The sequence below is a fragment of the Ambystoma mexicanum genome, chromosome 4p (assembly GCF_040938575.1).
Source record: "Ambystoma mexicanum isolate Mex_15411 chromosome 4p, UKY_AmexF1_1, whole genome shotgun sequence".
In the NCBI taxonomy this organism is placed as follows: Eukaryota; Metazoa; Chordata; class Amphibia; order Caudata; family Ambystomatidae; genus Ambystoma; species Ambystoma mexicanum.
This window is the reverse complement of record NC_090927.1, coordinates 441,536,181-441,564,042: the sequence shown is the minus strand read 5'-3', so window position 1 is coordinate 441,564,042 and position 27,862 is coordinate 441,536,181. Positions and strand designations below refer to the sequence as shown.

Genomic DNA, 27,862 nt, shown 5'->3' with positions numbered 1-27,862 from the left:
CACACCAGTCTCACCCTGACACCAATCCTGCAGCATCTTGCTGCTGCACAAAGGTGACTCCACTGCACTTATTATGACTTTTTTCACGTCATCCTTGGACTGTGCTGTCTGTGTCTTGTGAGAGGCAGCACATCTCCTAAAGGCAGAGGGGTGCATGCACGGTCCCTGCTGCCCTTATGCTATTTGTGGAAGGGGTGGAGGAGCAGTCCTGTTGGGCAACTAAATTATTTCATGACTGATATTTAAAAACAATTTGAAGAGAGGCTGTGGGCTATGGCCTACAGGTCAAGGGGCTTGTCGCTAACGGGGGCGATCCCCTTTATTGTTCTTTTAGCGCCAAGAGGACCAAGAGAGGAAGATTAATCCCTGCTATTTTACCATTTGTATAGTTATACCGTTCATTAATAGGTGAAGTTCTATAGAAAACGTATGGTACCACATAATACAAAAGCGCAATGTATGAACATCTTATGTGGGTCACCAGGGTTGGCAGTTGCTACCCCTCACCCTCAGAATAACCACTGGTTCCAAAACCGCAGCATATTTATTTTGTACACTTGTTGGTCCTTGTCCCGTTCTTGCACCACAGAAGCCTCCTATTATAATACCAAGGTACTGGAGAAGGAGATGCAGCAGCACTCATGCTTTCAACAATCTGAAACATGATGTTGGCAGAAAGATGGAGGTCACTGTGGGGTAAGGTGCAGCATCCCTGTTCAGCCTACCAGATGATTGCCCCATGTCAGAGCCCACCATGCAGCTCATTTGGACATCTCTCGGGAGGCAGCATCGTTGAGGTGCTGAGTCAAGGATTTCTCTCTCTTTCTGCTGAGGGAGAGCGGGTTGGAGATGACGTATTGGGGAAATTAGGCTGCAGTAAGGATGTACACAGCAACATTAGCTCTTCCTACTGAATCTTAATCTGTATGAATATGTAGCATTGCCCTCAGGGGTCAGCCCTGTCCCTGCTTTCATTAAAGCACTAACTTATATACCCGACATCGCACAGGATTTAATTTTCTCATAGGTAGTATTAGTTAAAAATACTTTAAGGTAGCTTTACGCTTTTCAGAATGGCTCTATAAGAATGGTGAACACTGTTGCCTCATTTACGTTGGGCAGCATTTTTTTTTTACGCACAGCCCTGTGCCATTACACTGCCTAGGTGGGTCGAGCTTGCAAAGCAGCATGATGAGTCACCAAACTTTCAGTCGAAGTTGATGTGGTGGCATTCCTGGGGGAGGCGAGTGAGTTGACGAATTCTGTTGGATAGTTTACGGCATCGTCGGCATCCACCACCGTATCGATTGAGTTGTACCCAGTAACTGTGCCCGGAAATATTATATCCTAAATCTGATGATCTATTTCATTGACAGAATAATTTTCAGGAGCGAGGATAGCTCATTCACACAGCCACTCGTGAAATAACATTTTAGCACTATTCGTAAGAGAGTTAGAGAAATGTCTGTTGCACATTTTTCTATAGCAACAATGTGTAAACTTCTGGAATGCTACCTGCCCTCACCTTTGTCTCTCAGGCCCATTTGCCTCCCATATGCCTTGTCTTCATCTCCCATATGCCTTTGCCTTTCGCCTCTCATACGCCTTCGCCTTCCATACACCAACGCTTTGCCTAGCCACAAACCCTCAAACAGTTTTATTTTTAAATCATATTTTTATAAGCATTTTCAATCTTATAACATACAAAATCTTCCCTCCCATCCCCAACTCCCATTATCCTCTCCCCTTCCCCCTGGGCAACTGCCGCCATTAACAGTATCAATCCTTTGAAATCCAGTCAGTTGTACATTTAGGTGAATAGGTCTAAAATCCGTATTCTTTGTGGACACCAGTTATCTCAAAAGTATTTGTGTAGAAAGTCTAGCACAAACTCCCAATCCTTCTTAAACTTCTTTTGCTCCCCTTGTAATACATACATAACCTATTCCAAGGAGACTTCATGCCAGACTTTCATTAACCACTCCTGTTCTGTTTGGGCCATGGGTGTTTCCATTTTTGTGCAATGAGTGCCACTGCGGCTACACTTAGTATCATATATGCTTTCCTTTGATTCTTTGCTGTGAGAACCTCAAATATGTCACCCAAACCCAGCATTGCCTCCTCCATGTCTCTCTATATTTGGGGACCAAATATCTCTTTCATTGCCTTATTGACATTACCCCAGTAAACCTTCATTTTAGGACAGTCCCACCATATATGACCCCACGTTCCCACTTCTTTGCATCCCCGCCAACATTCCCCTGAAGCATTTGTGTAAAAATTATGTATTTTCTCTGGAGTGAGATGCCATTGCACCATTCCGCTTGGCCTAGATTCTCTCCAATTATCTTGTACAATGCTCCGACCACATGTCTTGCACCTGGATTTGTAGTGATGCATTTCTCAAAAGGGTTAAGATCCCTTATTATTAAGCAGTTACTTCCCATTAACCAATGTCGGAGTTGAGCATACCGCAATCTTTCTTTTTTGCTCAACGAGAATGCCTGTTTACTTTGTTGAAAGGTTCCGATCTCTTGACCCTCCATCATATCACCCATCCTTGAGCATCCAGCTTCCTCCCATGTCTTAAATGCATTCTGCTGCAATCCTGGAGTAAACTAGGAATTATGAAAAAGAGGTGTAAAGGGAGAAAGAAACGTAGCAATACCTGACCGCTTCACCACAGCCTCCCATACCTGTGCCATCAATGCTGTAATTTTTCTATTGTACATATTAATAGGACGATCTTGTTTTGGACACCAAAGTAAAAAGCCTACCAACAACCATCTGAACCCACATTTTCTCCATGTCCTCGTTAAACCATTCTCTGATCATTCTCAACTGGGCCACTTGATAGTAAATTTAGAAGACTGGGGCCCCCCTCCCGCCCTTAAGTATTGGTGCCGTTAATGTCTTCTATGCTACTTTATGTCTCTTACCTTTCCAGATATAATCCCTTGTAACCTTATTGAGCGTCTTGAAAAATGTCTGGGGTTCCATTATTGGTAGCGCCTGGAAGTAATATAATACGTTTGGGAGAATCATCATTTTTATTACATTTATTCTTCCCGTTGTCACGAAGTTGCATATCTTAAGCCATTGTTTTATTGATTCCAAAAGAGGGAGATAATTTGCCTGATACATCGACACCAAAGAATCAGTTATTTGTATACTGACGTATCTTATGCCCCGTTCTGTCAATGCAAATTGTTTTTCACCACCATCTCGCCGTCCAAACATTTTTGCTACTTGGAATTTCATCATCACCGATTTTTGTATGTTTATTTTCAAGCCCGCTAACACCCCAAATTGTGTCAATTCTGTTACTAGAGCTGACAAAGAAGATGGCACGTCGGTCACTGTCAGTAATAAGTCATCTGCAAAGGCCATTACTTTATGTTTTTCTCCCCCGAATTGGATGCCCTTAATTTTTTCCTCCTCCCTGATTCTGGACAATAGTGGCTCAAGATGGAGCGCGTATAGTACTGGAGACAATGGGCACCCCTGTTTGGTTCCCATAGTTTCCCAAACTTTGTGCGAGAGATCACCATTAATAGCGAGTTGTAGAATTGGGGATTGATAATTTGCCCTTATCATTTGCAGAAATATAGGAGCAAATCCCATAGCTTCCATTGTCAGGAATAGAAAGAACCACTCTAGATGATCAAACGCCTTCTCGGCATCTAACGTTATTACCCCTGTTGATAATCTTGCTTTATTTATTTTCTCGATCAAATGGCACACCCACTTGTATTCATAAAATGTTTGTCTACCCATAACGAACCCCAATTGATCTGGATGAACTAATATCGTACCAGCCTTCCCAGTCTAGTTGCTAATATTTTAGTATAAAGTTTGGCATCTATTTTGATGAGAGCTATGGGTCTATAGGACCCACATTGGGTCTTATCTTTACCTGGCTTGGGAAAAAGCACCACCTTTGCCTCTTCCATCGAGGATGTAATAGTGCCCTCCCCTCTAAAGGAGTTAAAAAGGGATGTCAATGCCGGGATCAAGACCTCTATATTGGTCTTTTAAAATAGCACGGAAAAACGTCCGGTCGTGGGGCCTTATTAAGAGGTAGGGATTTTATCACCTCCCTTACTTCCTCTGAAGTGTGATCTCGTCTTCCAGCTCTTCCCTGTCACTTGCTTCCAGTCTGTTCAACCGACATTGGTCCATGTATGTCTTTTGTACTTGGGAATCCGAGGTGTATAGAGCTGAGTAATATTCTGTAAATGTTGCTATTATTTCTTTAGAGGATGAGCTAATTTTGCCTTGGCCGTTTTTGATACTACGAATAGAACTTGCTACTTCCTTCATCCGTACATGTCGTGCCAACAGGCGATCAGCCTAATTGGCTTTGATGTAATAACACAGTCTTAAGTACAACAAGGCTTTCTCTGCTCACCTAGTCTGCAGCAAGTCTAATTGCCCCCTGACGTACCTATATTAATTCCATATTACTTCCCCTTTGTTAGTTTATATCTCCCTCATGACTATTTTCAATTGTTTTTCCAATTCCTTTTGTGCTAATGTTTATTGCTTCTACCTCTGGGCTTTTTTCACTATCAGTTCTCCCCTAATGGTCGCTTTAAATACATCCCATACCCATCTTTATGATGTTCCGTGAGTCCCATTTAGTTCAAAGTGTTCCCTGATTTTACTCCAAATTTCTTCCCTCAGTACCTGATCTCTTATTATAAAGTCTGGAAATGTCCACTGCCATAGCCCTGACCCTTTGTTTTCCTGAAATATTTCTAACGTTAATGGTGCATGGTCAGGTAAGGTTATAGGGCCCAGATCCATCTTCTGTATTCGTCCTAATAATGAGGCTGAGACCCACACATAATCTATTCTTGAGAATGTCCGATGGACTGATGAATAGAACATATACCCCTTAGTGTCTTGCTGTGTTTCTTTCCAGGCATCTATTAAAGCCAAATTGGCCATGCTAGTTTTTAATTTTGGTGTGGGAGGTTGTTGCAATGTCTGTCCAGCCCGCTCCTATAAACATATGGATCCCAGACCATATTAAAATTCCCTGTCAGGATAATTTGTCCCTCTGTGAATTGTTCTAACTTACCCAGAACTCCCTGTAAGTACCCATCTTGCCCCGAATTTGGAGTGTACACCGTCGCGTTCGTATATCGCATTATCCCTATTTGAATTCTAACAAAAACATATCTTCCCTCTTTGTGCATTTCCTTAGCCAATATATTCTGTTCGATCTGTCCTTTCAAAGCTATTAGGAGCCCTCCCGTCTTTCCCTTGGAATTCTATTGTATAATATGTGGATATTCTTTTGAAGTGTCACCACATCAGGCTGCTCATGATTCAAGAACAATCCCACCTTACGTCTTTTGACAGGGCCCCTTATGTTTAAAGTTAAGACATTAATTCCCTTCCTACCTCCCATCTGCTTTTAGATACTTTGGTTGTTCCTTTGGCAGCTGACCCCCGCCTTAAACAATTTACCCCAATACCCTCTTACCCCCTTATGCCCCTCTTCTTCCCGGTCAAGCCCAGCCTATTACGGCATGGAGGTTGAGCTCTACCGCACACCCAGTGATTGTTTGTGCGGGTCTACCTGGACCTATCACACCCTGATTCCAAGTGCCATGAACATCTCCCCCGTCGCCACATTCACTCTAACTTCCTGCCACCCTCAAACAATAAGATCAACCACACCCATCTCCTGTAGTCCCAAAGTTCTTAAACTTAAAGATAGAGTTGTTACATTTTACCCTCACTGTTGGTTGTCCATACGCCTGTCAACTCCTCCCTGGAGTCATTCCTTTGTTGATTTATCTTGAGATGGTTTGATCCATTCCCATCTTTTGTACTTCCCAGGCTCTCAAAAATTGCAAGTCTTCATCTTCTTCTTCCTTCTTCTTCTTCTCATGAAAACAGTAGTCCAAAAGGGAATGTCCATCTATAGCGGATCTGGGCTTTGATCAGAACTTTTACCACTGGACCCATAAGTCTTCCTTTCAACAGAGTTACTTGCGCCAAGTCCTGGTATAATTGTATTTCTGATCCATTGACCTTGGTAATACTTTTCTTGCTGCTTGAAAAATTGCTTCCTTTTGTCCATATCTTTGTATTGCTACAACCACATCTCTAGGTCTCGCTCCTGGATCCTTGCGTTTCGGCCCCCCCTATGTATTTGATCAAGCGGATCATCTTCCCTCGTTTCCAAATCTAAGAGATTGACGAACACTTGTTGCATAAATCCTCTTAAGTCTCGATGCTCGATTGTTTCTGGGAGGGATTTGACCCTAATATTGGATCTCAATCTGTTTTCAAAATCTTCCATTTGTATTTCCATATTATGAGTATATGTTGCCAACTGGTCAGTCAAAATGTCAAATTTGCGGGTGTCCTCTGTAAGTTCTTGAATCGCAGTTTCATTGGTTTCCACTCTCTCTGCCCAGGCTTTGATGTCACCTTTCATCTCCTGTAAAGATTGCGCAAGTTCTGCTTTTATAAGTGCGAGTTGTGCCTGAAGTTTTTCCGTCATTTGGTTCTTGAAGTCATTGAAGCATTGTTTTAATAGATCCTTATTGGACTCCTGCTCTGTCATCTTTGGTGGTGAAACCGCTCTGGGTTCTTGATGAGGTGGAAGTCGTTCCTCTGTGGCTGTCTCATCCCCTTCTTTATGCCATAATTTTGGGGGTGCACCTTCCTGTTGTTTTTTCTTTTGTGTTTTAGGAGTGGGCACCCCCTCCGTTGGCTCTTCGGATCTATTCTTGGACATTGTGAGTAATCAACAACCGAAAAATTGCCAGCTCCCACTTCGCCCCTTCGTAATGCTAGAATAAGGGTCTCAGTGGTTTCTGCCCTCACCTGGCGCAGGGGGATTTCGGGGGAGTTTGAAAGCTCCGCCCTTTGTCCTACCGGTAATTCAAGTTATAGTTATTTATAGTAATTGGTATACCTATTTTTCTTGTTCACCCCAGACTTCCCTAAAGGAAAGGGGTGTCCTTGTCTAAAAACGCGTTCCTAACTGTTTCCACTCCCCAAAACTGCTCTTTATGTAGATGGGGGCTAAATATAACTGAAGCCTGTGTTTTTGGTGCTGCGTAGAGAAGTGCTGTGTTAAATGCAACAGAGTATAATTTATAATTGAAAAATGCACACTCTCTCCTGGGAGTGAGTAAGTGACGTTGATAGAAGAACGATTTTGTAATTATTTGGGGTGAAGAAGGAAGGATGGGGCTATCAATTCAACTTTTCCCAAAAGTCTGTGTGATTTTAAAACTGCTCTCATTTTTAAGTGCGCGGGGAAATTAAACAACATACAAAGCGCTGCATGTCTGAAATTGTTTTTGAACACGGAAAATGTTGCATTTGTTTTAAATCTAATCCTAACGCCTATGATTTAGTAATGCTCCAAGGTATTATTTAATTTTGACATAAAAGGTGTTCGTGGAACAAGAGGTGGAACTGTTAATTAGCTTGTGTTCCATGGACAAAAGTGAAATTAAATAGTAACGTTCCCTAAAGTACATTTTTGTATTGAAGCTTGGTTTTGTGCCACAGAGAAGGTGACGTATGTAATGATTTGGTGCAAATATCCATTCATAAATATATATTCTGCCTATGCCTCAGCCTGGTTTTTGGCTCATTGTTGGCACTGGGGGAGGGATCTACGTGGCTCAATATGAACCATAGATAGGGTTAGTGTGAACTATATAAATGATTTATTGTGTGCCACCTTGATTGTGGGGGGAGGGACTCCCCATGTTAAGGGTGGTCTCACCACATATTGTTACAAATGCCATGTGTGCTACCCTTTGCAATTATGGCGAAATATCACTGTACCATGAACCAACAAATTCACCAGTATCAACCAACACAATGATACTCTTAAATTTCACGCCCATGCTAATTTAGCATGTGTGCATTAGCCATTGCGACATTTGGAGGTGCAGGAACCAGCAGGCTCTTATGATATCTAGAAAATGGCAGGTCATTTGCGGTTCTGTAAGATTGTAGAGCTTTTCTACGCACACCTGCTTTTTATGCACAAAATTGGATTGTATTTATGCTGCCTGCACATATATCTTGCATCTCATCCAGCAGTGAAATTAAAACGTGCTCTCTATGATGAAGACAAATTAATTTATTGGCAGATTGTACAGGCTAAAACAGATTACTTATCTTGGCCATCTGCCCTTCTCCATCCACTCGTTCTTATCTGCATGCTTCATTCCCCACTTTTCCTAGAGTCTGAGACCACAGTGTGCGCTGGAATGGAGACGCTTAGCCTGGAATGTTCCAATGCACAGTGATCAATGGCAGCAGGATACAATGACCAAACTGCTTGTTGCATTCTGTGACCACCAGAGGCCGCATGCACGTCCCGTTATTTCTAAAGGGCTGCTGCTTGGAAGGGGCATTCTGGGAGCGCACGAGCCTCACGTCCGGCCACCCGTGCATATCTAAATGTCAGCGAATTGTTGGGGCAGGGGCCAACTCCCAACTGATGTTGGTGTAGATTGCACCCTATCTGATGACGGACCTTGAATGGCCCATAAACCAAAATGCCGCTATTGGATTTCGACAGATATTTAAGGGGTGGAAACGTTAAAATAAATAATGATACAATACTTGTGCTAATGAGCTTTACTTTTCTGGTGCGAAGCAGGGCAAGTAGGGGTCTGCAAAGACCCGTGTTTCCTTAGCACAGGGTTGTCCAAATCCGGGCCTCGAGGGCCAGAATCCTGACGGGTTTTCAGGACATCCCTCATTAATATTGATGAGGCAAAATGTGCATACATTTAGAATCATTGTATGCAAATTCTTCTCATAAATATTAATGAGGGGTATCCTGAAAACACAGCATGGATCCGGTCAGCGGCGGCAGGCAAGACCTACATGCAGGGTCGGACTGGGGCATAAAATTGTCTCGGGCACCAATAAAAACGTTGCCCACAGTTCCAGATGGCAAATCATTCCTTTTGTGACCGACTGTTTTCGTAGTACCCATGGAGAGGTTTTTGATCAAATGTGATGCCAATTGTGCATTGTATTCAGTAATACTGGTCAAAACTATTAGCCGCATGGTGAAGTAACTTACTGGTCCACATGGGCCAAAAATGTGGTCCACTTTGATCCAAAAAACTGGCACCCACTAGCATTTTGGTTTTGGCTCGGGCATTGGCCTATTGCCCTATAGGCCAGTCCGAGCCTGCCTACATAATGCCTCCTTCATAGGGGGGGGGGGGCTCCCTGTTATGCTTTCCAAAATACACACATTCACGTTTTGCACATGCAGTTTGGGGCTTTGACGATTGCCTATAATGAAAAATGCGTTGCCACGAGCAAGTAGAGAAAATGTTTCACAAACCGGTTGAAGTCTGATACTTTAGGCCACAGTTGGCCTTGATGGGTTACAGAGCGCCACGGTTCAGTGCTGCATACCAGCAGGGTGTGTGAAGACTGCCTCTGCAGCACCCTTTGCAGCGTGGGCTGTAGCAGAATTTAATCAACGTTGTCTTTGTATAAGCGTCCCGCTGCTGTTTGAGCTATTCTTATGATGCGAAATGTGAAAATGATCCATCTGTCATGCCTGCGACTGGCGCCAGCGCTCGGGCTGTAACTTGTTTTGCTTGTGCTTTCAGACGCAGACCATGAATTACGTGGGCCAGTTAGCTGGGCAAGTGTTTGTCACGGTGAAGGAACTTTACCGAGGACTCAACCCTGCCACGTTGTCCGGCTGCATCGATGTCATCGTTGTGCGTCAGCCGAATGGAAACCTCCAGTGCTCCCCTTTCCACGTGCGCTTCGGGAAAATGGGGGTTCTGCGTTCCAGGGAGAAAGTGGTAAGGACACCTAAGCATGCCACATATTTATATCTGTGCAGCTCTGCTTCACAACAGTCCATTTTAATGTTAGATTACCGTAATACTATCGTTAAAATTATTTGTGTGGCGCACTGTTTAGCTTGGCTAGTTTTAATGTGATCGATAGATGTATAGGGCCTCATTAAGACCATGGAGGTAGCCATGCCGCTATTTGCGGCATGTCTACCCCCATACTGGGTACCGGGTACGGGTTCCCTGAATGAGGAAATACCGGGGCATTCCGACCTTGGAGGGCCCAGTATTTCCCCATTTAGGGAACCCGGACCCCGTACATTCCATTTGAGCCCCTAGGGCTCAATGGGAATGGGGATGATGCAAACAAGGGGCCCGTTAATGACAGGCCCGTTGTTTGCATCCTGGTCTGCTCGCGGGACCCGCTATGGATACTTAGCGGGTCCTGCGAGGAGACCTCGTAATGAGGCAGTGGGGGGTTAACGGGGCCGGCAGCTCTACCGGCCCTGTTAACCCCCTACACCAGGGTCGTAATGAGGCCCGTAGTGTTTGTAGTCACCATAACACTGGCATTTCCAATGTTTGCAGACTTTACTTTTTACAGGCAGTGTGGTGCGTGGCCTATTTAACTAGGGGCCCGTTGCCCCTTTAAGAAAGAGTGTCATGACTATGCCATGCCACTCCTCAATAAAAGGGGCTCTGCTGGCACGTGCGAGTCAGTGCAGCAGAGCCCCAGGAAGCGGCATCTCGTGTCTGTGTCTTCTTTGTGTGTTGTATACCGCGTGGTCGCACCCTGGTCCGGCAGCCCCGGCCTGGGTGCCCTCACAGCTGAGGCTGCCACATCTGGGGTGACCCCCAGCCCCAAGGTATCCGGTCCGGTGATTCGGACGAAGCAGGGTGTCCCCTGCCTGATGTCAGCTGCGTGTCCGCAGCATCTGCTCATATTCAGGGGTGCCCGGGACACTTGGTGTGGCCCACCCGGGTGTCCCGTCGCGGGCCACCAAAGGCAGTGAACTAAATTATTTTTTTTAAAAACAGTATATGTATATATAAAGCGCACACACTACTTGCCGTTAGTATTGAAAATCCTGGTGGCAGGTGCTGTGCTATTTTTCTCAGGAAGGAGTGCCTTTTGCCCCCTCCTCGCTGTCCCACCCTGTATCACAACAATAAGGCACTCACTGTTCGCTGTATGGATTAGGGTGTCTACATGGGTGTGATATCCATCTTTGCCATCGCCTGGTGAGTCCTACCCATTCTCCCTGAAAAGCATCCGCGGGTGGTGGTGGTACAGAGCATGTCAGCGGCTCCGTTCCTACGTCTAGTTCACTCATACAGTGCCCGCAGGCCACTGCCTTCAGACAGAGCCAGCAGTGCCTTGCCTTTGCCTTGTCTCTGTACGGCTTTGTTATGGAGGTGGTGGTGTTGGGAGAGGGGTGGTGCACTACCGGTATGCACTAAAGGTGGTGACACGCAGCTATGGTATGAATCTGGTTAATGAAACATACGATACCAGAAAGAATTGAGCTACAGTATTCCGCTTTTTAGTTTTGGTTAATAAACAGCACCTCTAATCCAGAACTATTCCATTGGAGTACAGCTATGAGTAAGATGACACGTGAGGAGGGACACAAAGCTTGTGAGTGTTGTTTGGTTATTTACCCAGTCATTGCCTATCCATGGCCATGCTAATCCCTATGGACATTCCCACACATTACATGCCCCTCCCTGCCCAGAACACGTCAACCTGGGATCTCTTTGTGCTAGCTCTATCAAGAAGTAACATAAACATGCGGTCTGCCAGTGTTATTTCTAGGGGCTTATAGTGAAAATGTCGACTGCAAAAAAATGTCGACTGCAAAAATGTTGAAAAAAAAAATTTGAATTTTTTTTTATTTTATTTTTTATGCGGGGTTCCCCCCCAACCTCCCGTTTATTTTTTATAGCTAAACCCAAAAAAACATACTAATAAAAAAAACACATTTGATTATTTTTTTTGTTTTTTCGACATTTTGTTTTCCGTCATATTTGTTTTCGACTTTTTGCAGTCGACATTATAACTGCACACCATTTCTAGGCAGTCTCCTGAAAGTAAGCATCCTAATTGCAGCTGTAAATGTGCTACTGTTGTCATATACATGTCTTAACCAAGTGTGACTTCATCCACTTTTGTCTTGTTTATAGGCATTAGATATGCCTTTGCACTGCTATCATATGGGTAGGCAATCTCACCATTTTCCAGCTGTTGCCATTTTACTGCCAGATAGTACCATTATGGCAGTGCCTGGCAAATGCCTAATCCTTGCCTACACAAAAGCCAAAACAGTTGGCTTTGCCAATGCGTGTTACCATAGTTAAAGTATAGAGACTCCTTTCAATGTAACATACACCCGTTCTATGTGTTAACACTTTCCGAAGAGTTCTGTAGAACTGAGCTATTCCTGTATTGTCCAGTCTGATACTATGCTGTTATAGAGGCTACCAGTGGTTCTGGTTGGAAGGTGGCATTGTGCCCAAATTGGTCATAATTTGAGGTTACTACTGAAGATATGTGATGATGGAACTAGAGAAACAATTGCGGTCGTGGGTATTTAAAACATGCCTTCCTTAATGCTAAATACAGTGTGATACTCAACACCTTGCACAGCTGAACCTTAAGTTGTAATGCAGTTAGAACGATCTACAAGGAAAGGTTAACCAGCCAATCAGGTCATCAGGCAGTCATTGCTGCAACGTGTCATAAGGGAAACCATGTACTGGACCTTATAATGCACAGTGGCCTCTTACCCAAACACAGTAACCCAGCGACCTTCTCGGAATGCAACCAAAGGAAACTGGACCGTACAGAGCATGTCGACCACTTAACCTAGTGACATGACTTCTTGGCCTTCATAGACCTGTTGCTTGGCCCAGCGCAAATACTGTCCTATACCTGATCCTTTGCGGCGAATGACCAGCCCGCAGTCACACCACTGGAGACTCAACCCATTACACTGACTCACTTCCCTTCCGAGCACGTTATCCTCACCCTGTGTCTGATCACACTGACTCACTCCCCTTCAGAGCACGGCATCCTCACCCTGTGTCGCAACTTCTGTCTCTCTGTGTTCCTTTGTTCAGTACTGTTGGTGGTAATACAATACGCACACATGACTACCACCGTGGAACTCCTAATACCAACAGAAATCCAGAAATGAGGGTTATCTAGAAGGGGTTAGAGCAATGGTCTTCAAACTTTTTCGGCCTGGGCCCCCCTGAGCAAAATTTGGGCAGGCCGGGTCCCCCACAAATGCCAAATGGACAGTATGTATTACGCGCCGTCACCATACCCTACTCCCAGTATAGTCCCTGGACTCCCCCACCAGCTCCCATCACAGTCGCTGGGCTCCCTCATCCCACTCCTACCAAGTCCCTGGGCTCTCCCCACCCCATCACACACCCTGGGCTCTCTCCACCCTGCTCCCACCCCTATCCCATGGTTCCCGCCCATCCTGCTCCCACCACAGTGCCTCGGCTCCCCCTATCCCGTTCACAACACAGTCCGAGGGCCACTGGCGGCTGGTGAATTTTTTAAGTGGAGGGGCATAACTATTTCCCCCAAAAATGCCATAGCAACCGAGCGTAGCAAGGGAGCCCGAACCAATTGAGGAGGTTCGGGGGGTTTTCCCCCGTAATGTTTTTGTTTTAAATAATGGGTTCAAATGTAGCATTGTAGAGCATACTTTAAAAAAAGGGTAAATAGCCAAACAGTTTGCAATTGGTGCTGGGGGGCGCAGGGGGAAGGCATTGCATTTTTTACTGGACATCTATGATAAATGTCCGGTAAAAAGATACCATCCCTGTCCCCTGGGCCCCACTGGGCCTAACACAATCAACATGATTATGTGTGTATGCAAGATGCTGGGGTGGCAAGGGGGCCCAGGGGACAGGGATGGTATCTTTTTACTGGATAGAAATCCTGTAAAAAAAAGACCATCCCTGTCCTCCACAGCGCCTCAAAAGGTGAGCTGATTTTGGCAGGTGGGTAGGGGGATTGTGCAACAAAGGCATTTAGGCATTTTTAAAATGCCTTTGTTGTACAACCCTCCTTCCCACCTCTATCCACCACTTGTCAAAATCAGCTCAATGGACCAAAACAAACTAACACACACACATTCATACAGCAATCACTCTAACCGTTAGTCACACCATTTCAACCTGTTATTTTACTTTCAAGAGCTCAGAGTTCCTAACTGCTTTAGATGTAGCTAAATAGAACATTTGAAATGTAATGCAGACCTCTTCCTTTGCTTTGTCTGGGCTTGTACACAAGCGCTCACGGCGACCTGTCTCTTTTCTTTCCAAATTGGGACGCATTGTAGGTAGATATCGAGATTAATGGAGAATGCGTCGATCTGCACATGAAACTCGGAGACAACGGAGAAGCCTTTTTTGTCCAAGAAACAGAGGGCGGCCAGGTAAGGCCATGCATTCCTTGTGAATGCGTGTCTGACTAACATAGTATTGTGAAAAAACAAAAAGCACTGGGTGCCTTTAGTCAGTGGGCAGGAACATTACAACACAATGGAGGCCCCATTCAGGGAAGCACGTCGATGCCTTAACATGTATGACGCACTCAAGAGGGAGGAGTTTCCACTGGCCATAAAGGTTTACAGACGCATGGCGGCATTGTAATGACTGAGCGGGATGTGGGTGGTGGCGGGTGAATAGGCGATTATTACAGGTGATGCACGGCACGGTACAAAGGGTGTGCCGTGCCCCGTGTGCTTTGGGAGTATTGCCAAGCGTCATGCACGGATCGAATTTGGGAAACTGCTAAAAATGTTGTGCAAGGGGAACCTATGGCTTAAAAGAATTGTGGGAATTTGGAGTTGAGGAAGGGAAGGGGTTGAAGTGAGGGAGAAAAATAGTCAAAGGGGGATGATGGTAGGAAAGTCTTTGCAGGTGGGTTGCATAAGTAGGGGCACTGTAGGGAATTATGGGAGACATTTAGCTCAGGCCGCAGCTCGGACCATGTCGTAAAATGAATGCGAAGCATTGCTGATGCGGGAGCGATGGAAGATGGTGCCCAGACAGAGGGGCGCCTGGTGTGCACGAGTAGTGTTTCTAGCAGTAGTTTCCAGTATAGAACAGAGAGCAGCCATGCAGGGGACCAGCAGTGCTGGTCATTGGGCCGGCTCTCGGCGGATCCGAGATCCGGCAACAGATGTGTAGCCGGATCTCGGGATCCGGCCAGAGTCAGCCACCCAAGCCCATGAACAGCTCTGTAAAAAAGAAAAAAAAAAAAAAAGCATCCGCGACGGCAGCATTTGCCGGTTACCGCAGCTTTGGCACTGATGTGTAATGCACAATGTTCACTACATGTACAACTGAAAGGAATCAGTTGTACATGTAGCAAGCATTGTGCTTTACACACCAGTGCCAGAGCCGCGTAAAAGGCAATGCTGCCCTCGCGGGCGTTTTTTTTTTTCTTTTTCTTTTTTTCGCACAACAAAATGAGCCAGGGCTCATCAAGGGGGTCTGGCCTAACTGCAGGGGTCCTGCGGGCCCGTTAGGCCATGCCTCCCTGACGAGCCCCGGCTCAATGTACTACTGGCACACCTGCCAGGCAACCTTTTGTAGTGATCAACACCCTCTCCCCGTAGGGGAGAGGGTGTTGATCTCTGCATTTATATTCTATAGGCTTGCCTGGCAGGGGACAGGGCCTCGCCTATTCAGCCTTAATGGTGGCGCTGCCCCTTGCTAGCTGGGTAGGGGCAGCATCACCATTAAGGCTGAAGGGGTGAGCCCACTGGAAGCTGAGGCCGTTTTCCTGAAGACTGAAAACGGCCTCAGCTTCCAGCGGCTTCACGTTTTCTCCATAATGGTGGCGCTGGCCCACGGGCATTTCCTGCTTAAAGGGTTGCCTCGCAGGTGCAGCACCACCAATATGGCTGAAAGGCATTTTTTTCTGGAGCCTGAAGCTTTCGCACACGAGAGCTTCAGAAAAAAATCATTTTCGTGTAGTGGCCGGGGCTGGCAGGGGAGATTAGTGGGCCCCACAGGGCCCTGCCTCAAATCGAAATTTCGAAGCCTGCCAGGCCGAGCCCCGGCAGGCCGGGTCCCACTTAAAGCCCTGTCCGGCGGTAAAAGGCAATGTTACCGTTGTGGGCGCTTATATTTCTTTCTTTTTTTAAAAAGTATTTATCTGATCGGATGGCCACTACCAACCCCGCCCCCTCTGCCCCCCCAACTCCTCCCCCACCCCGGCACTTGTGGGATCCTCCACCACATTTTTTCCATTTCCACCACTGGGGACCGGGGAAGCAGCGATTCAGAGGCCGTGCAGTGGATTAAGGTGAGCCAGTGCAAAGGTGTGCGAGCGAGCGACCTCCGCGAGAGAACACAGGGAGGGGAGGCCCCCTGCTGCGAATATTGTGAAGAATGACGTGTGTTTGCCTGGGAGTGTGAGGAGAGGCAGGGCCTACAGGTTGCAAGCAGTGGAAGGATGGGCAGCATGCTCTTCTTCACGAGACAGAAATGGGAGGTGTGTGGGGTGTGTGCCAAGGATAGAGAACCGGGGATACAGAATACTTGCGTATTCCCTGCATACTGTCGAAGATGAAACGCTATTTTTATATGAAGCTGTATTGTGTCAGCACGTTTGACGATGTGTATGTTATACGGTGATCGACTAGAACTCTGGAGTGATATGGAGTGTTGGTGCACTCGGGTGTTTTCTTTCTCGGCATGAGTTTATCTTGTGCATGTGCTAGCCTAGCTGCACATGTATGTATGAAGTCCATTTCGCTTGTGCCATGGCGTGTACCCGTGTGGATTCTTTCAGCGTGCCGCTAGCCCAAATGCAATCTCTGAGTGAAGGGCTGAGAGCCACGCTGCTGCTTATACCGCCTTTAAATTTCGCCTGGAACACTGCTTCTAAACAATGAACTGAAGGAGTAAAGAAATAATACACTCAAGACATTTTAAACATTTTAGTAGAACATGCAAACTATCACATGAAGGATGGCGCATGTGCATCACACTCCCCTGGCAAGGAATCGCCCAGGGCTTCCATCCGGTTGGGTCCGCTACATAATTTGGCGATGCAGCTTTATGTGGTAAACAAGTAAATACGGCGGGTTGGCTCCTGATCCTGTTCGGCCTGTTCTCAGATTGTAAACAGTAGCACCCACTGTATTAGCTGGCTTGGCTAATACATTGCAACATATTTTTTGCACTCTGGTGCTAACTTGCTTACCTCAGCACTCCTCATCACTCTGGCGGGGAGTGCTGGCTGTATTCAAAGGTACAATATACTGTGCGCCGGTAAGGGCTCTTTTGAATAGAAAAACAACAAAAACAAATTGTAGTCTGTGATCTCTAAAATTGCCCTTTTTCTTGTTGATGGCATCATGGTCATCAACAGGGAAGACAGACTTAACCATTACAGCGCTGCTTCTGAGCTCACTGAGTAAGATTTGTTTTTGTAATTCAAAAGAGCCCTTAGCTCCCGTGAGTGATCTTCAGGGGCGCTAATAGAGATATTAACAATGGAAGCGGGCTAACCCTGCCGGTAACAGCACCACGGCCTGCGTTAAGGGACCGCCGCTTCACTCTGGCCCCTAGCTTGGGCAGCAGGCCATTACCGAAAGGGCAGTCCGCTGACTTGGTGAATATTGCCTCAATATACATCTGGATTATCACAACCAAAACACTTAGACACAGGTGCTTTTCGTGATTACAGTGTAGAACACACATTTATTTAATTATAGTAAATTCCTTCTTTTTCCTTAGTTTAAATTTATTAATTGGCTTGATTATTTTATAGATCTTTTGTAAAAGTAGCTTTCAAATGATACAAAACTAGCAGAACTGTGCCGAACAAGTAAACAGGGGAAATATTTCTCATGCCCATTGGCCCAACACCCTCACTCCCCCACCGGACCTTTATCGAGGGGCTGTACTCCAGAACCAAGGCAAAAGCAGAAGAGGAAATGTTGTTTGACATTCCCCTTAAGCGGTTTAAATCTGGCCATCATGCCAAGGTCTTTACTCGCTACCTGGAATGTCTCACACTAGGTCCCCTTAGATCCTTCCAAATCTATCACAAAGTGCTATGAGCCCACATCCACGAGGATTCCTAAGAAGCTGCGCCTAAATGTGTGGGAATCTCACGTAGGGCTGGTGTCGCAGTGATTTACCATCTCTGATCTCAAGCAGCAGTCCTGACCTCCTTTCCCCACCCCCCCAATACAAGTTCATATGTCAAGACCAATGGCTGAGAGCAATGACACTACTGGGCCTTTGACCTCAGACTATGCCTCAAAGTCAACACTATGTGGGGTGCCCAGAACCGCTAGGATTCTGTACCAAGCATCTTCAGCCACCTTACTTGCTTCACTACTGGAACTTACTTGAGGTCATCGGCCACTGAGCCTTCCCTATATGGGCGGCTCGCCGAAACATGCAGGGCAGGGGAGATTCAGGCTTCACTATTCCGAGCAGGCCTTCCTTTTGAATCAGTCTTCTATCACCATGTAGATGATGCCTTTTCCTTTCACCCATACTCCATGATTTTTCCGTGTACTGGAAAATCAGAGGGTGCAACTCAAGGTAGCTTTTTCATTTGCTCATTATTTGCATTTGAACCCTGACCCTTCAGTCTGCCCTTGAAGCGCTTTTTGAGCGCATGTATCAATTTCTCGCCTTCCCATCCATAATATTTCAGCGACATTCTAACATTCTACTCCCCATCTGCATCGAACTCTTCACTGCCTCAGTGCCCAGGGCCAAGTACCACCTCTGGTCATCCCCGCCACCCACCCTTTCACAGAACTTGCCCACTGCACAGGCCCTATCATGAAGGTGGCTCCCTTGGGTCTATTCTCAATGGGTCTCTATCTGGACCCTCCACGACAGATGCTGCTCCCCTAGGATGTGATCCCTCTCAAAAGCCTTCCACTTCTACTATTGACTCCGACCCAGCGAGTGAGAAGGAGCTTCCTGCCTCGGCTCAGTTTTTCCTTTCCATGAACACTTTGCTGCTAATGGTCCTTCAATCACCACCAGCTGAGGGGAAATTGGAGTCAACGGGGATCCTCTTACTAGCCAACCTTTTCAAGAATAATCAAAGGCTTGGAATCAAATGGAATATTTCCCATCTGTGAAAGGTACAGTGAGCTAAAGTGTGGCTGCGGACTCTCGAGTGGCTTCCCAAAGAACACGTCAATGGGCCGTGTTCGTTCTCGCAGAGGGGCGCCTATGGACTATTTTTTGATTGTTTAAGGGACTTAGGTTTAGTCACCCTAAGTTTCCTCCGGTCATCCAGACGTGGACCCCTTGCTCACTGTGCTCAGAGAGGCACAGCTCCACCTCACTGATGAGGCACAAAAAGGCTGAAACACGTGTATGGGGTTGCTATTGTTACTCTTGTTCATATGGGAATTGCCATAGCATTTTGGTGCTGGACTGCCCATGTGGGTGGGACAAAAACTGATATGCAAATGGAATATTTCCCATCTGTGAAAGGTACAGTGAGCTAAAGTGTGGCTGCAGAATCTCAAGTGAGTACCTTCCCAAAGAACAGGTCAATGGGCTGTGTTCGTTCTTGCAGAGGGGTGCCTATAGACTATTTTTGAATGTTTTTTTTAAGGCACAGACTATTCTCTTATACTGGTTCTTCGTTCGTCTCTTTTAGATTGACGAAATAGAGCCCTGGTTCCATACTGCCATCAAAGGTTAAATGTATGTTCTGCATCCCAGAGTATAAGTAGGAAAGGATTAGTGGTACATCCCTTTCGGTACAGGCTACGAAAATATGGAATGTCATCCTCCTCGAAATCAGAAGCCTAGTGAAGCATCTCACTTTCAAGCATTAATTCAAGACTCAGCTTTTCCTGAATAACTTCTTATCTTGCTTTATCTTTGCTGTTTGCCCCTTGGAAGGAAGTGTTCTACATCTCAGTCTGTGCCCCTGGCTGGGAGTAAGCATGCACTTTGCATGTTCCATGAAAGCGGCTGCGCTGATGGCTGCAGTACATGTGCCTCTACCGATAGTGCAAGGCTATGGTGGTGGGTGGGTTAGTCTCTGATATTTTTAAGCATCTCTGTCCAGGACACGTGAAAGACCATTTGACAGCCTTGTGGCATATTTGCCAGAATGTTCTAGTGGAGACTTTTAGTGGTGTGAGGAATTCGACCATCTGCACGGTGTGTGGGTGTGCTCGCCTGGGCTTTTTAAACAGTTAAATTAATTTGAATGATGTTAGATCAGCCTCTGGAAAATGTCTGGGGCCAATCCGCACACATTTTCCTATGCTCACTGCATGACATTCGTATAGACCTGTGTACTATGGGTGGACACAGCCTACAGGCACAGTCCCCCTGTCATATTTAGTTGTGATATGACAGGAGGAGTACATGACGCATCTCCAGAAGGGGGAGGGCCAAACCTTCCCCCTGCCATGGCCAGCATAATTAACTAATAAAGTCTCAGTGGATCCGCTCTGTCCTTTTGTTGAGCCCTGTAGCTGGTTGCAGCAATTTTCATACTAATCATAAAGTTATTAAAACAGGCCCAAATGACACAGGAAACCCCAACAAACTTTCATATGCAACTGTGTCAACCTAATGCCAGCTTCCACCCTCAGTATCGATTGACAGTGAAATGTCATGTCTGAGACTGCGTGTTTACAGTAGTCATCCCCGCAGGGGGACCCCATTCAGAAGGTATGAGTATGTGGTATGATGGAGCCAGAAAGTCTAGTCTTGCCACAGCTTGAAGGGAGACCAGCTGTTTTACCCAGAAACCACAGAGAGCTCCATTATACAGGGATACCCTTTGATCCACAACAGACAGGTAGATCAGTGGGACTTATTATTACATGTTTTTACCCCTTTACCTTTTCTGTCGCAAAGCAGTCTGGGTATGACCTCACACATACAGGAGATTGTTGGTGGTGACCCAGGATTGGTTCATTAAGTTAGGCTTAGCCTACACCAATCCCTGTGGTCCATTTGGCTTTAAAAGAAGAGGGCAGAGACCCTCTTTTGCAGATCATCTGAAGACTTCGCCAAGAGTAGCAAGAAGAACTCATCATTGGACCCTGGCTGAAGGTACAGTCTGGCTTGCATCTTCCGCCAGTGGAGGAAGGCCAGGACCTCCAAGAGGGAAGCAAGATCCCTCCCCAAACATCTCCCAGGGAACAGAGGGAGACACAGAATCCAGAGGACCATCCAGCAGCTCCAGTACCGGTACCCAGCCAGCACACAGCGTGCCCTCCAAGGCTCTGCAGCCCGCTTCCTAGGTGGGAAAAGCTGAAGGCCGCTGAACCTGAAACCAAAAACAAGTCATCAGCCTGCAACATCCTCCTCAGCTTTGGGCTGTCCACCTTCAAGGACGACACGAGCCCAGTGAAGAAGCTAGAAGTGCACCAACAAGCATCTACCAATGTTCACCTTAAAGGACATTTTCTAGCCAGTCGAGTCCCTCGAGCTGCAACAGACTGTAACGCTGACAGTTGTTACGCTGCAGTCACTTAAAGACATCTGAGACATCTCGACAAGTGTTTCAGAACTGCCTACCAGAACTGACACAACGCTTTCTGACCCTGAGCCGCCGTGTATGCCATTCTGCAGCTATCTCTGTCTAGCCTCGCTTGTCGAACTGGTTGCCGCCTGATACCTGCAGCTGTCTCCCATCTTGAACTCTGTTGGAGAAATTACAAAGTGCCCTAAAATCGACTTGACCTTGTCGAGCACCAAGAACATCTACAGGTGAACACCTAAGGTACATTGTGGTTCAGAGTCACCCTTTTCCTTCTTTGAAACTGGCTGTACTCTGCATTCCTTTACAGGGTGGGTTGTATTTCATAGTGTGCTAGAACTGTCTGTTGTGTTAATAATAAAGTAGATATTTGTATACAACCTTGACTGGACAGTCCCTCTTATAATTTGGGTAATATTTATATTTGTGCTGTGTTGCAACTAACCATCGAACCACAACCTTTTGGAGATAAGCCTGCCATTTCGTCCATGTTACCAAAAATTGTACAAGGAGGTTTGTATGTTGCTTGTGTTTCTAATCTGTTTGCATCCCTTCTGGTGTACTAGAGGTGTGGGGCTGATTGATGGTTTAGAAACCGATATTCATTCCTGGACCACTGGTACCCTAGAAGTTGATTCTTCACAAGTGGCCGCCTGTGCCTGTTGCATACCACGTTTATGCTGGGACAGGTTCCAATATGTGAAATCGAAGATGCTGCTCATACAGATTATTTCTTGTTAAAGTACATGAAATTCGTCAGATAGTTCCAAAGAGGGTTAAAGTGCTACTTTTGGGCTCTGAAATATCAGTTTAATATAAACATGCAATTTCTAAGGGAGACACATAAACCCCAGTGCATCCTTTCCCCATCCCCACTGATAATTTAGTATAATTCATGCAGTGGAAGGTTCCGTTCGTGGGCATGTCCTGTCACGGACCATGCGTGCACACCTTTCCATATGGAGTCCATGTACTCGGGCCCCGCCCTCTTCCCAGGGACAACATCCCTACAGTGTGAAGGAGAGGGTGCTATGGGATATGATTACATTATTCACTAACACGACTAACTTGTACCTTCTCCCTGCTCCTATTTTAAACACTTACATTTGTGGAAGTTGATTCACGTTAAACACACACACAATAAATCGCCTCACCATTAGGCAACAGGCAGATTAGCTGTAGAGGCTACACTAAGAACCTAGACCCTTGCCTAGACCCCGTTAAAGCCCTCCCTCCCTCCCTCCCTCCCTCCCTCCCTCCCTCCCTCCCTCCCTCCCTCCCTCCCTCCCTTCCTCCCTTCCTTCCTTCCTTCCTTCCTTCCTTCCTTCCTTCCTTCCTTCCTTCCTTCCTTCCTTCCTTCCTTCCTTCCTTCCTTCCTTCCTTCCTTCCTTCCTTCCTTCCCTTTCTCCCCCTCCTTCCTTTCTCCTTCCCTCCTTTCTCTTTCTTCCTTTCTCTCTCTCTCCCTCCCTTCCTCTCTCTCTCTCCCTCCCTTCCTTTCTCTCTCCCACCCTTCCTCTCCCTCCCTTCCTCTCTCCCTTCCTTTATCCCTCCCTCTCTTCTTTTCTTCCTCCCTCCCTTCCTTTCTCTCTTGGCATGTGACAGTTTTCATCCTCGCATATTTTAGGGCATTCACACCTAAGAAAATCGGCTCCTAGTAAGTCTCAAGTAAGCCAATTTTCTCTGTGCAAGGCGCATTTTCACTTGCACATTTTTGTTGTACTGTGAAATGCTGTCTCTGGCTTTGTTTGTTCCGCTCTTCGTTTACACTTTTGCCTAAAGACACACCCATGCCCTGTGCCAAACCTGCTGGGTATAATCTCTGAGTTAATAGCTTCGTACCAGCCATAATGAGATTTCCTTATCCCAGAGAGAGCACCGTGGAGACTGACCTAGTTGATACCCAGTAAAATACTGACATTTTTAAAGAAAAGCATTCAATCGGTGTATTTGAAGACACAATTCCAGTAACATGTGATTTAAAAAAAATCATACAGAATGTATTTGGTTCACTAGGGACTAGATGCTACACATTTGTATACTGGCTGTGTCCAAAGAAAAACCAGGAGCTCTGTCTCAACAACATATACCCGTATCAACAACATATACCCCTATCAACAACATATACCCCTATCAACAACATATGCCCGTATTGCCCTGGTTTCATGCTGCCAGTCAGGGGTGTTGCTAGGTCTGGAAAAGACCCGGGGCTACGCTAATGTCAGAACTGTCGGGACTCGGGGAGAGCTAGCCTTTTGGTTGTAGCTCCTGAGATTCTATCTGGGGCTACAACCAAAAGACCAGGGGCTATAGCCCCCTTTAGCCCCCCCTAGAAACGCCTCTGCTGCCAGTTTCTAACAATATATTCAGGCGCAACTCTTTCAATCACAGTTTACTGCTACCAATTCCCATAAATAGATTCCAGATTCACCATGTAGAAAATTGTTTTCATGATGCCAGTGTCAAACAGTACATTCTGACATTTCTCCGTAAAACAACTTTTCATGCTGCCAGTGCCCAATAGCAAACAGATTCTGCAGCCAAGCGCGGTCTTAAGCTGTCAGTGGTAGCGTGGGGGGCTTTGGAAAAATCCTCGGCAAGCACAAGTAGACCATGTCCTGGCTGTTGCAATGATGGGAAGAGGAGCTGGAGAAAAGTATCACATTCCTTGAAGAAATAAAGTCAGCCTATTTCCCCAGACTGCCATTCCTGACCAGGGAATCTTTTTAGGGGTTCGTGTTTTATCTCTCAATTGTGAGCACGCCAGGCAATTCAGGGCCGTAGACAACATCCTGCTGCCACACACGCTTGACCGTTCACAAGCTCTCATAGAATGACACTTGTTAACAGCCAGAAGAAAGGAACCGCACACTAGACAGACAGCTGGGTTATTGTTTTTAAGAGAGTGTGAGTGATGACAGATAGTAGCATGGAGAGCAGTATCAGGGCACATAAGTATGGGAACAAAAGAGTAGGGCTGGCCAGGTCTTCCACCACAAACGAAGCATACATCTTCCTTCTTAGTTAAAAACATGTTAGCCTCGTAGGTAAGGCAGGCGCGCCTGCACTACCACTGCAAAGCACATTTTCATGCTGGTTGTTGCCAAAGGTCTGCCGCATGTCACCCACTCCAATCCCTCTGACCCCTTCTACACACACACACACACAGACACAGACACACACTCAAACACAATTTGCATATTTGTACACGTGTCTTTTTTATTGCTTATGGCTGTATCCTCTCTCTGTACTGATCTGTTCGTGGGAGCAGGTGGCAGCACTCAGAGGGGAGGGGTCGGATGCTTGATGCCTCCCTGTACCTCCTCCCTTTCCCTACACCTTAGTCAAGCCAGACTGTGGGGGCAGTCTCCCGATCCCACCCCCTGGCAGAGAGGCTTGTGGAGTTTGGGGCGAGGATATTCATTGTTTTCCATGGTGCTTATTTTTCTGTTAGGCGCCCATGAAACATGATGAAGGCTGTGGTGCCACTGTGATTGATACTTGGCCTCCCTAAACCTTTGTGTTGGTGTCAGGGCTGTTTCACAATAGCCCCGACCCCTGCAGAGCATTGCACTAGGCGACAGGGAGAACTAGTCTTGGCATTTGCAAGGAATCTTAATGTTTGCAGATTCTTTGCAAAGACTGCTTCACCTAACTTCCCCTTAAAGAGGGAGTGGAAGAAAGACAGACGCACCTTAACGCAAATGAAGTTAGAGTCTTGAAAGAGCAGCCACCAGCCATCTGCAGTGCGCCAGCTGCCACTGCTGAAGTCACATGCGGGCAGGAAGAACTTGACTTTGCACAGCAGAGTAAAACCACAAAATCAAACTTTTCACCCTGCCTCAGGATTTCCGATCGTATTGCAGGCCCTTGTGGTTTTGCACATCAATGGGGGAAATGCCCTCCTCATGGGTCTCACAGCCCACACTTTGCTCCACTAAAAGCAGTCCACCCTGCTGAAGCACGTCTTATTACAGGTGTGCAGAAATTCGACTAAATCACCCCCGTCCTACATGAACTACATTGACTTGCCCTCCAAGCCAAGATACCATTCAAAACTTCATTAATCATCTACACAGCACTCACGAGTAGCATACCAGCCTACCTGGCAGCTAAGCTCGACATATCTGGTGGCACAAGCTCCTGGCACAGCAAATCAACCAACCTTCTAGAATCACAAATCGTCGGCAGAGGGCCCAAAAACAAGGCTTCTCTTGTCACCCAGGCAACCCTTGGGACTCGATTCTGGTAACGTCTAGGAATTGCTCCACAATTATCCAATTTCACAAATCTCTCAAAACATGGCTTTTTCAACAACACCTGACCAAGGGTTAATCTGATCCCAATGGATGCACTGGTGGATGCAAAGACCGTAACTCACAGTATGGCGCTACAGTTAAAAAATATGCCAACCCGTACCCTGGCTACCAACACCTTGTACAGCGCTGTACTGCGCCTGAGCTAGGTCCATGCTTTAAACAATACAATAAAAATAAATTGGAACCAGTCTGTTTGGTATTGTTTTTTTAGATGCGGCCCTTGAAGAAGAGGTCAATATTGATGATAAATCCAAGCAATTTAGGAAGCTCTCAGTCCGTATTTTATAAAGGCCATTTTAGTCTTGGGTATGCACGGTGGACAGTTTTCCCATAACGCATGCAATGCCCATTTCTGAAGAGGCCGCACACTGACAGTTGCACATTTTGAATACTTAGTCCCTACCCCTTTGTTATCCATTTCAACAGTGGGTTTGGTGGAATTTATTTTCTTAATTCCAAATCAACTTCATTACTTGCTGCTGCAAGCAGTCCATGGAGGCCAGAGAGTTAGTGTTGTTTTTAGTCAGTACACCCAATAGCAGAGTTTCAATTTTCGATCGGTGAAGAGGAAGGCTGGTCCCATGCATTGATTACCCCACTACACAGAGAAGTAGATTTCGAAAAGTTAACCATGTGACCACAGCTAATAGGTGGACTTCTTGAGTGGTAAAGTACTTGGGGCATATTGCATTTTGGCCATAAGAATATTGCTGGTGGGACTGTTGATTGCCACTGGTTGCATTGAATTTACTGTACTACAGTAAAATACAGTCAGCCAGGTCACTGTTGGCAGTAAGTACTGCTGTGCTAATTACTGTTGATAGTAAAAATGTGTTGGCAAAATTGTATTATGCATGTATTCTCCATTATGGAACAAAATAGAGCCAGGTCGTGGCTTTATTTACTGCTAGAAATAAGAGCAGCTTTTAGCAGCCATAATTAATTAGCTGTTGCTTTATGAAGAATGTACCATGCGTGAACCGTACACACATGTGATGCTGGAGGATCAATTTGTGAATTAGGGGTCACATGCTAGCCCCACAAACTTGTCATTCCTGCTGCAATTACCCCTGGGGGATTTACATCAGCAGTATTTGTGTAGCTGCCAGAAAAAAGGGAAAGCACGTGTTCCACCTGATTATTTCTGTAACAAGGTCCCATGGGGTTTAACCGAAAGTGAATGGAGAAAGGGTGACACTTTTGAGTTTTGTGACAATATCTGATGGTGAACTGCAGTTCTTCTGAAAATGACAAGAAGAATCACATTCCTCCAGAGGACCTGAGACAATTGCAGTAAAGCTGGCAAGCATCTGGAAATCTGGAGCACTCCCACATCCCCAGAGGCTGCTCACATTTGGAAAAAAGAACTTCTTTAAGTCTGCAGTGCCAGAGAGAATAAGGAGGGCTTATGCTTCTTCTAAGTTCTATAAAAAAAGAAATATAACCAGTGGCACCAACACATGGCCTCTAGAAAACAGCAGTGTTGCACTCAGGACCTAAAATGTTAGGGAGACCCTTCTCACAACTTGAGCTGCTAAGATGATATAACAAGCAGACCTTGAGCAAAGGCATTCCGTATGGAGAATGATGTCAATTCCCGTTACACCAGTTTACCTCTAGGTATCTTTAAGAAGGCTCGTGTTCTGTTCTCAGCCTCGATCCTGCCATTGAAGGTCTGGGGTACGAGGTGGGTGTTCACTTTCTTCCTCTCAGTCTCGGGTCTGCCTTCTGAATAAATGAGCCCCTGTCTGTCTATCTGTGCTTCCATTCTACCAACTCTAGACTCACCTCGAGGTTCATTTGAGGTAGGACTCAGAACGGCCCTGATCTTGCAGAGTTTTCAGCCAAAAATGTTTTCTAGAATGGCAGGTGCTCCGAGAATGACTAGGTGCATATTTCTTGAGGGGTGCCGTCTTTACAGAAAATGTCCCAGTAAAGTTAGTTAGCCCCCATGCATCATACGGATCGTTGTTCTAACATGTCAGTATGTGAGAATGAGGGTGCGCTGCTCATATGAGCCGATTGCTCAATTGCACTCCTGCACATAACTTGAAGCAGTTCACGTGCTAGTGTTAGATTTTTGGCACTGAAAACATACAATAAGGGCACTTAAAAATGTCATCACGACTGGGTAGCGGTGGCAGGAGCAGGTGATGCAGAGGTGAACCATTTGCTCAGTGGCATAACCCAAAGTG

At 46.1% G+C, this 27,862-nt stretch overlaps 1 protein-coding gene across 6 annotated transcripts in view; it reads left to right on the top strand.

Moving 5' to 3' along the window:
* The window catches only part of LPIN1 (lipin 1), a 369,397-nt gene that overhangs the window by 35,955 nt on the left and 305,580 nt on the right, over positions 1–27,862 (top strand). For all 6 annotated transcript variants that reach the window (XM_069605954.1, XM_069605950.1, XM_069605951.1 and 3 more), the window contains exons 2-3: positions 9,630–9,830; positions 14,186–14,281. In XM_069605954.1, the coding sequence (XP_069462055.1) occupies positions 9,630–9,830; positions 14,186–14,281 (297 nt within the window). The remainder of the gene's footprint in view (positions 1–9,629; positions 9,831–14,185; positions 14,282–27,862) is intronic.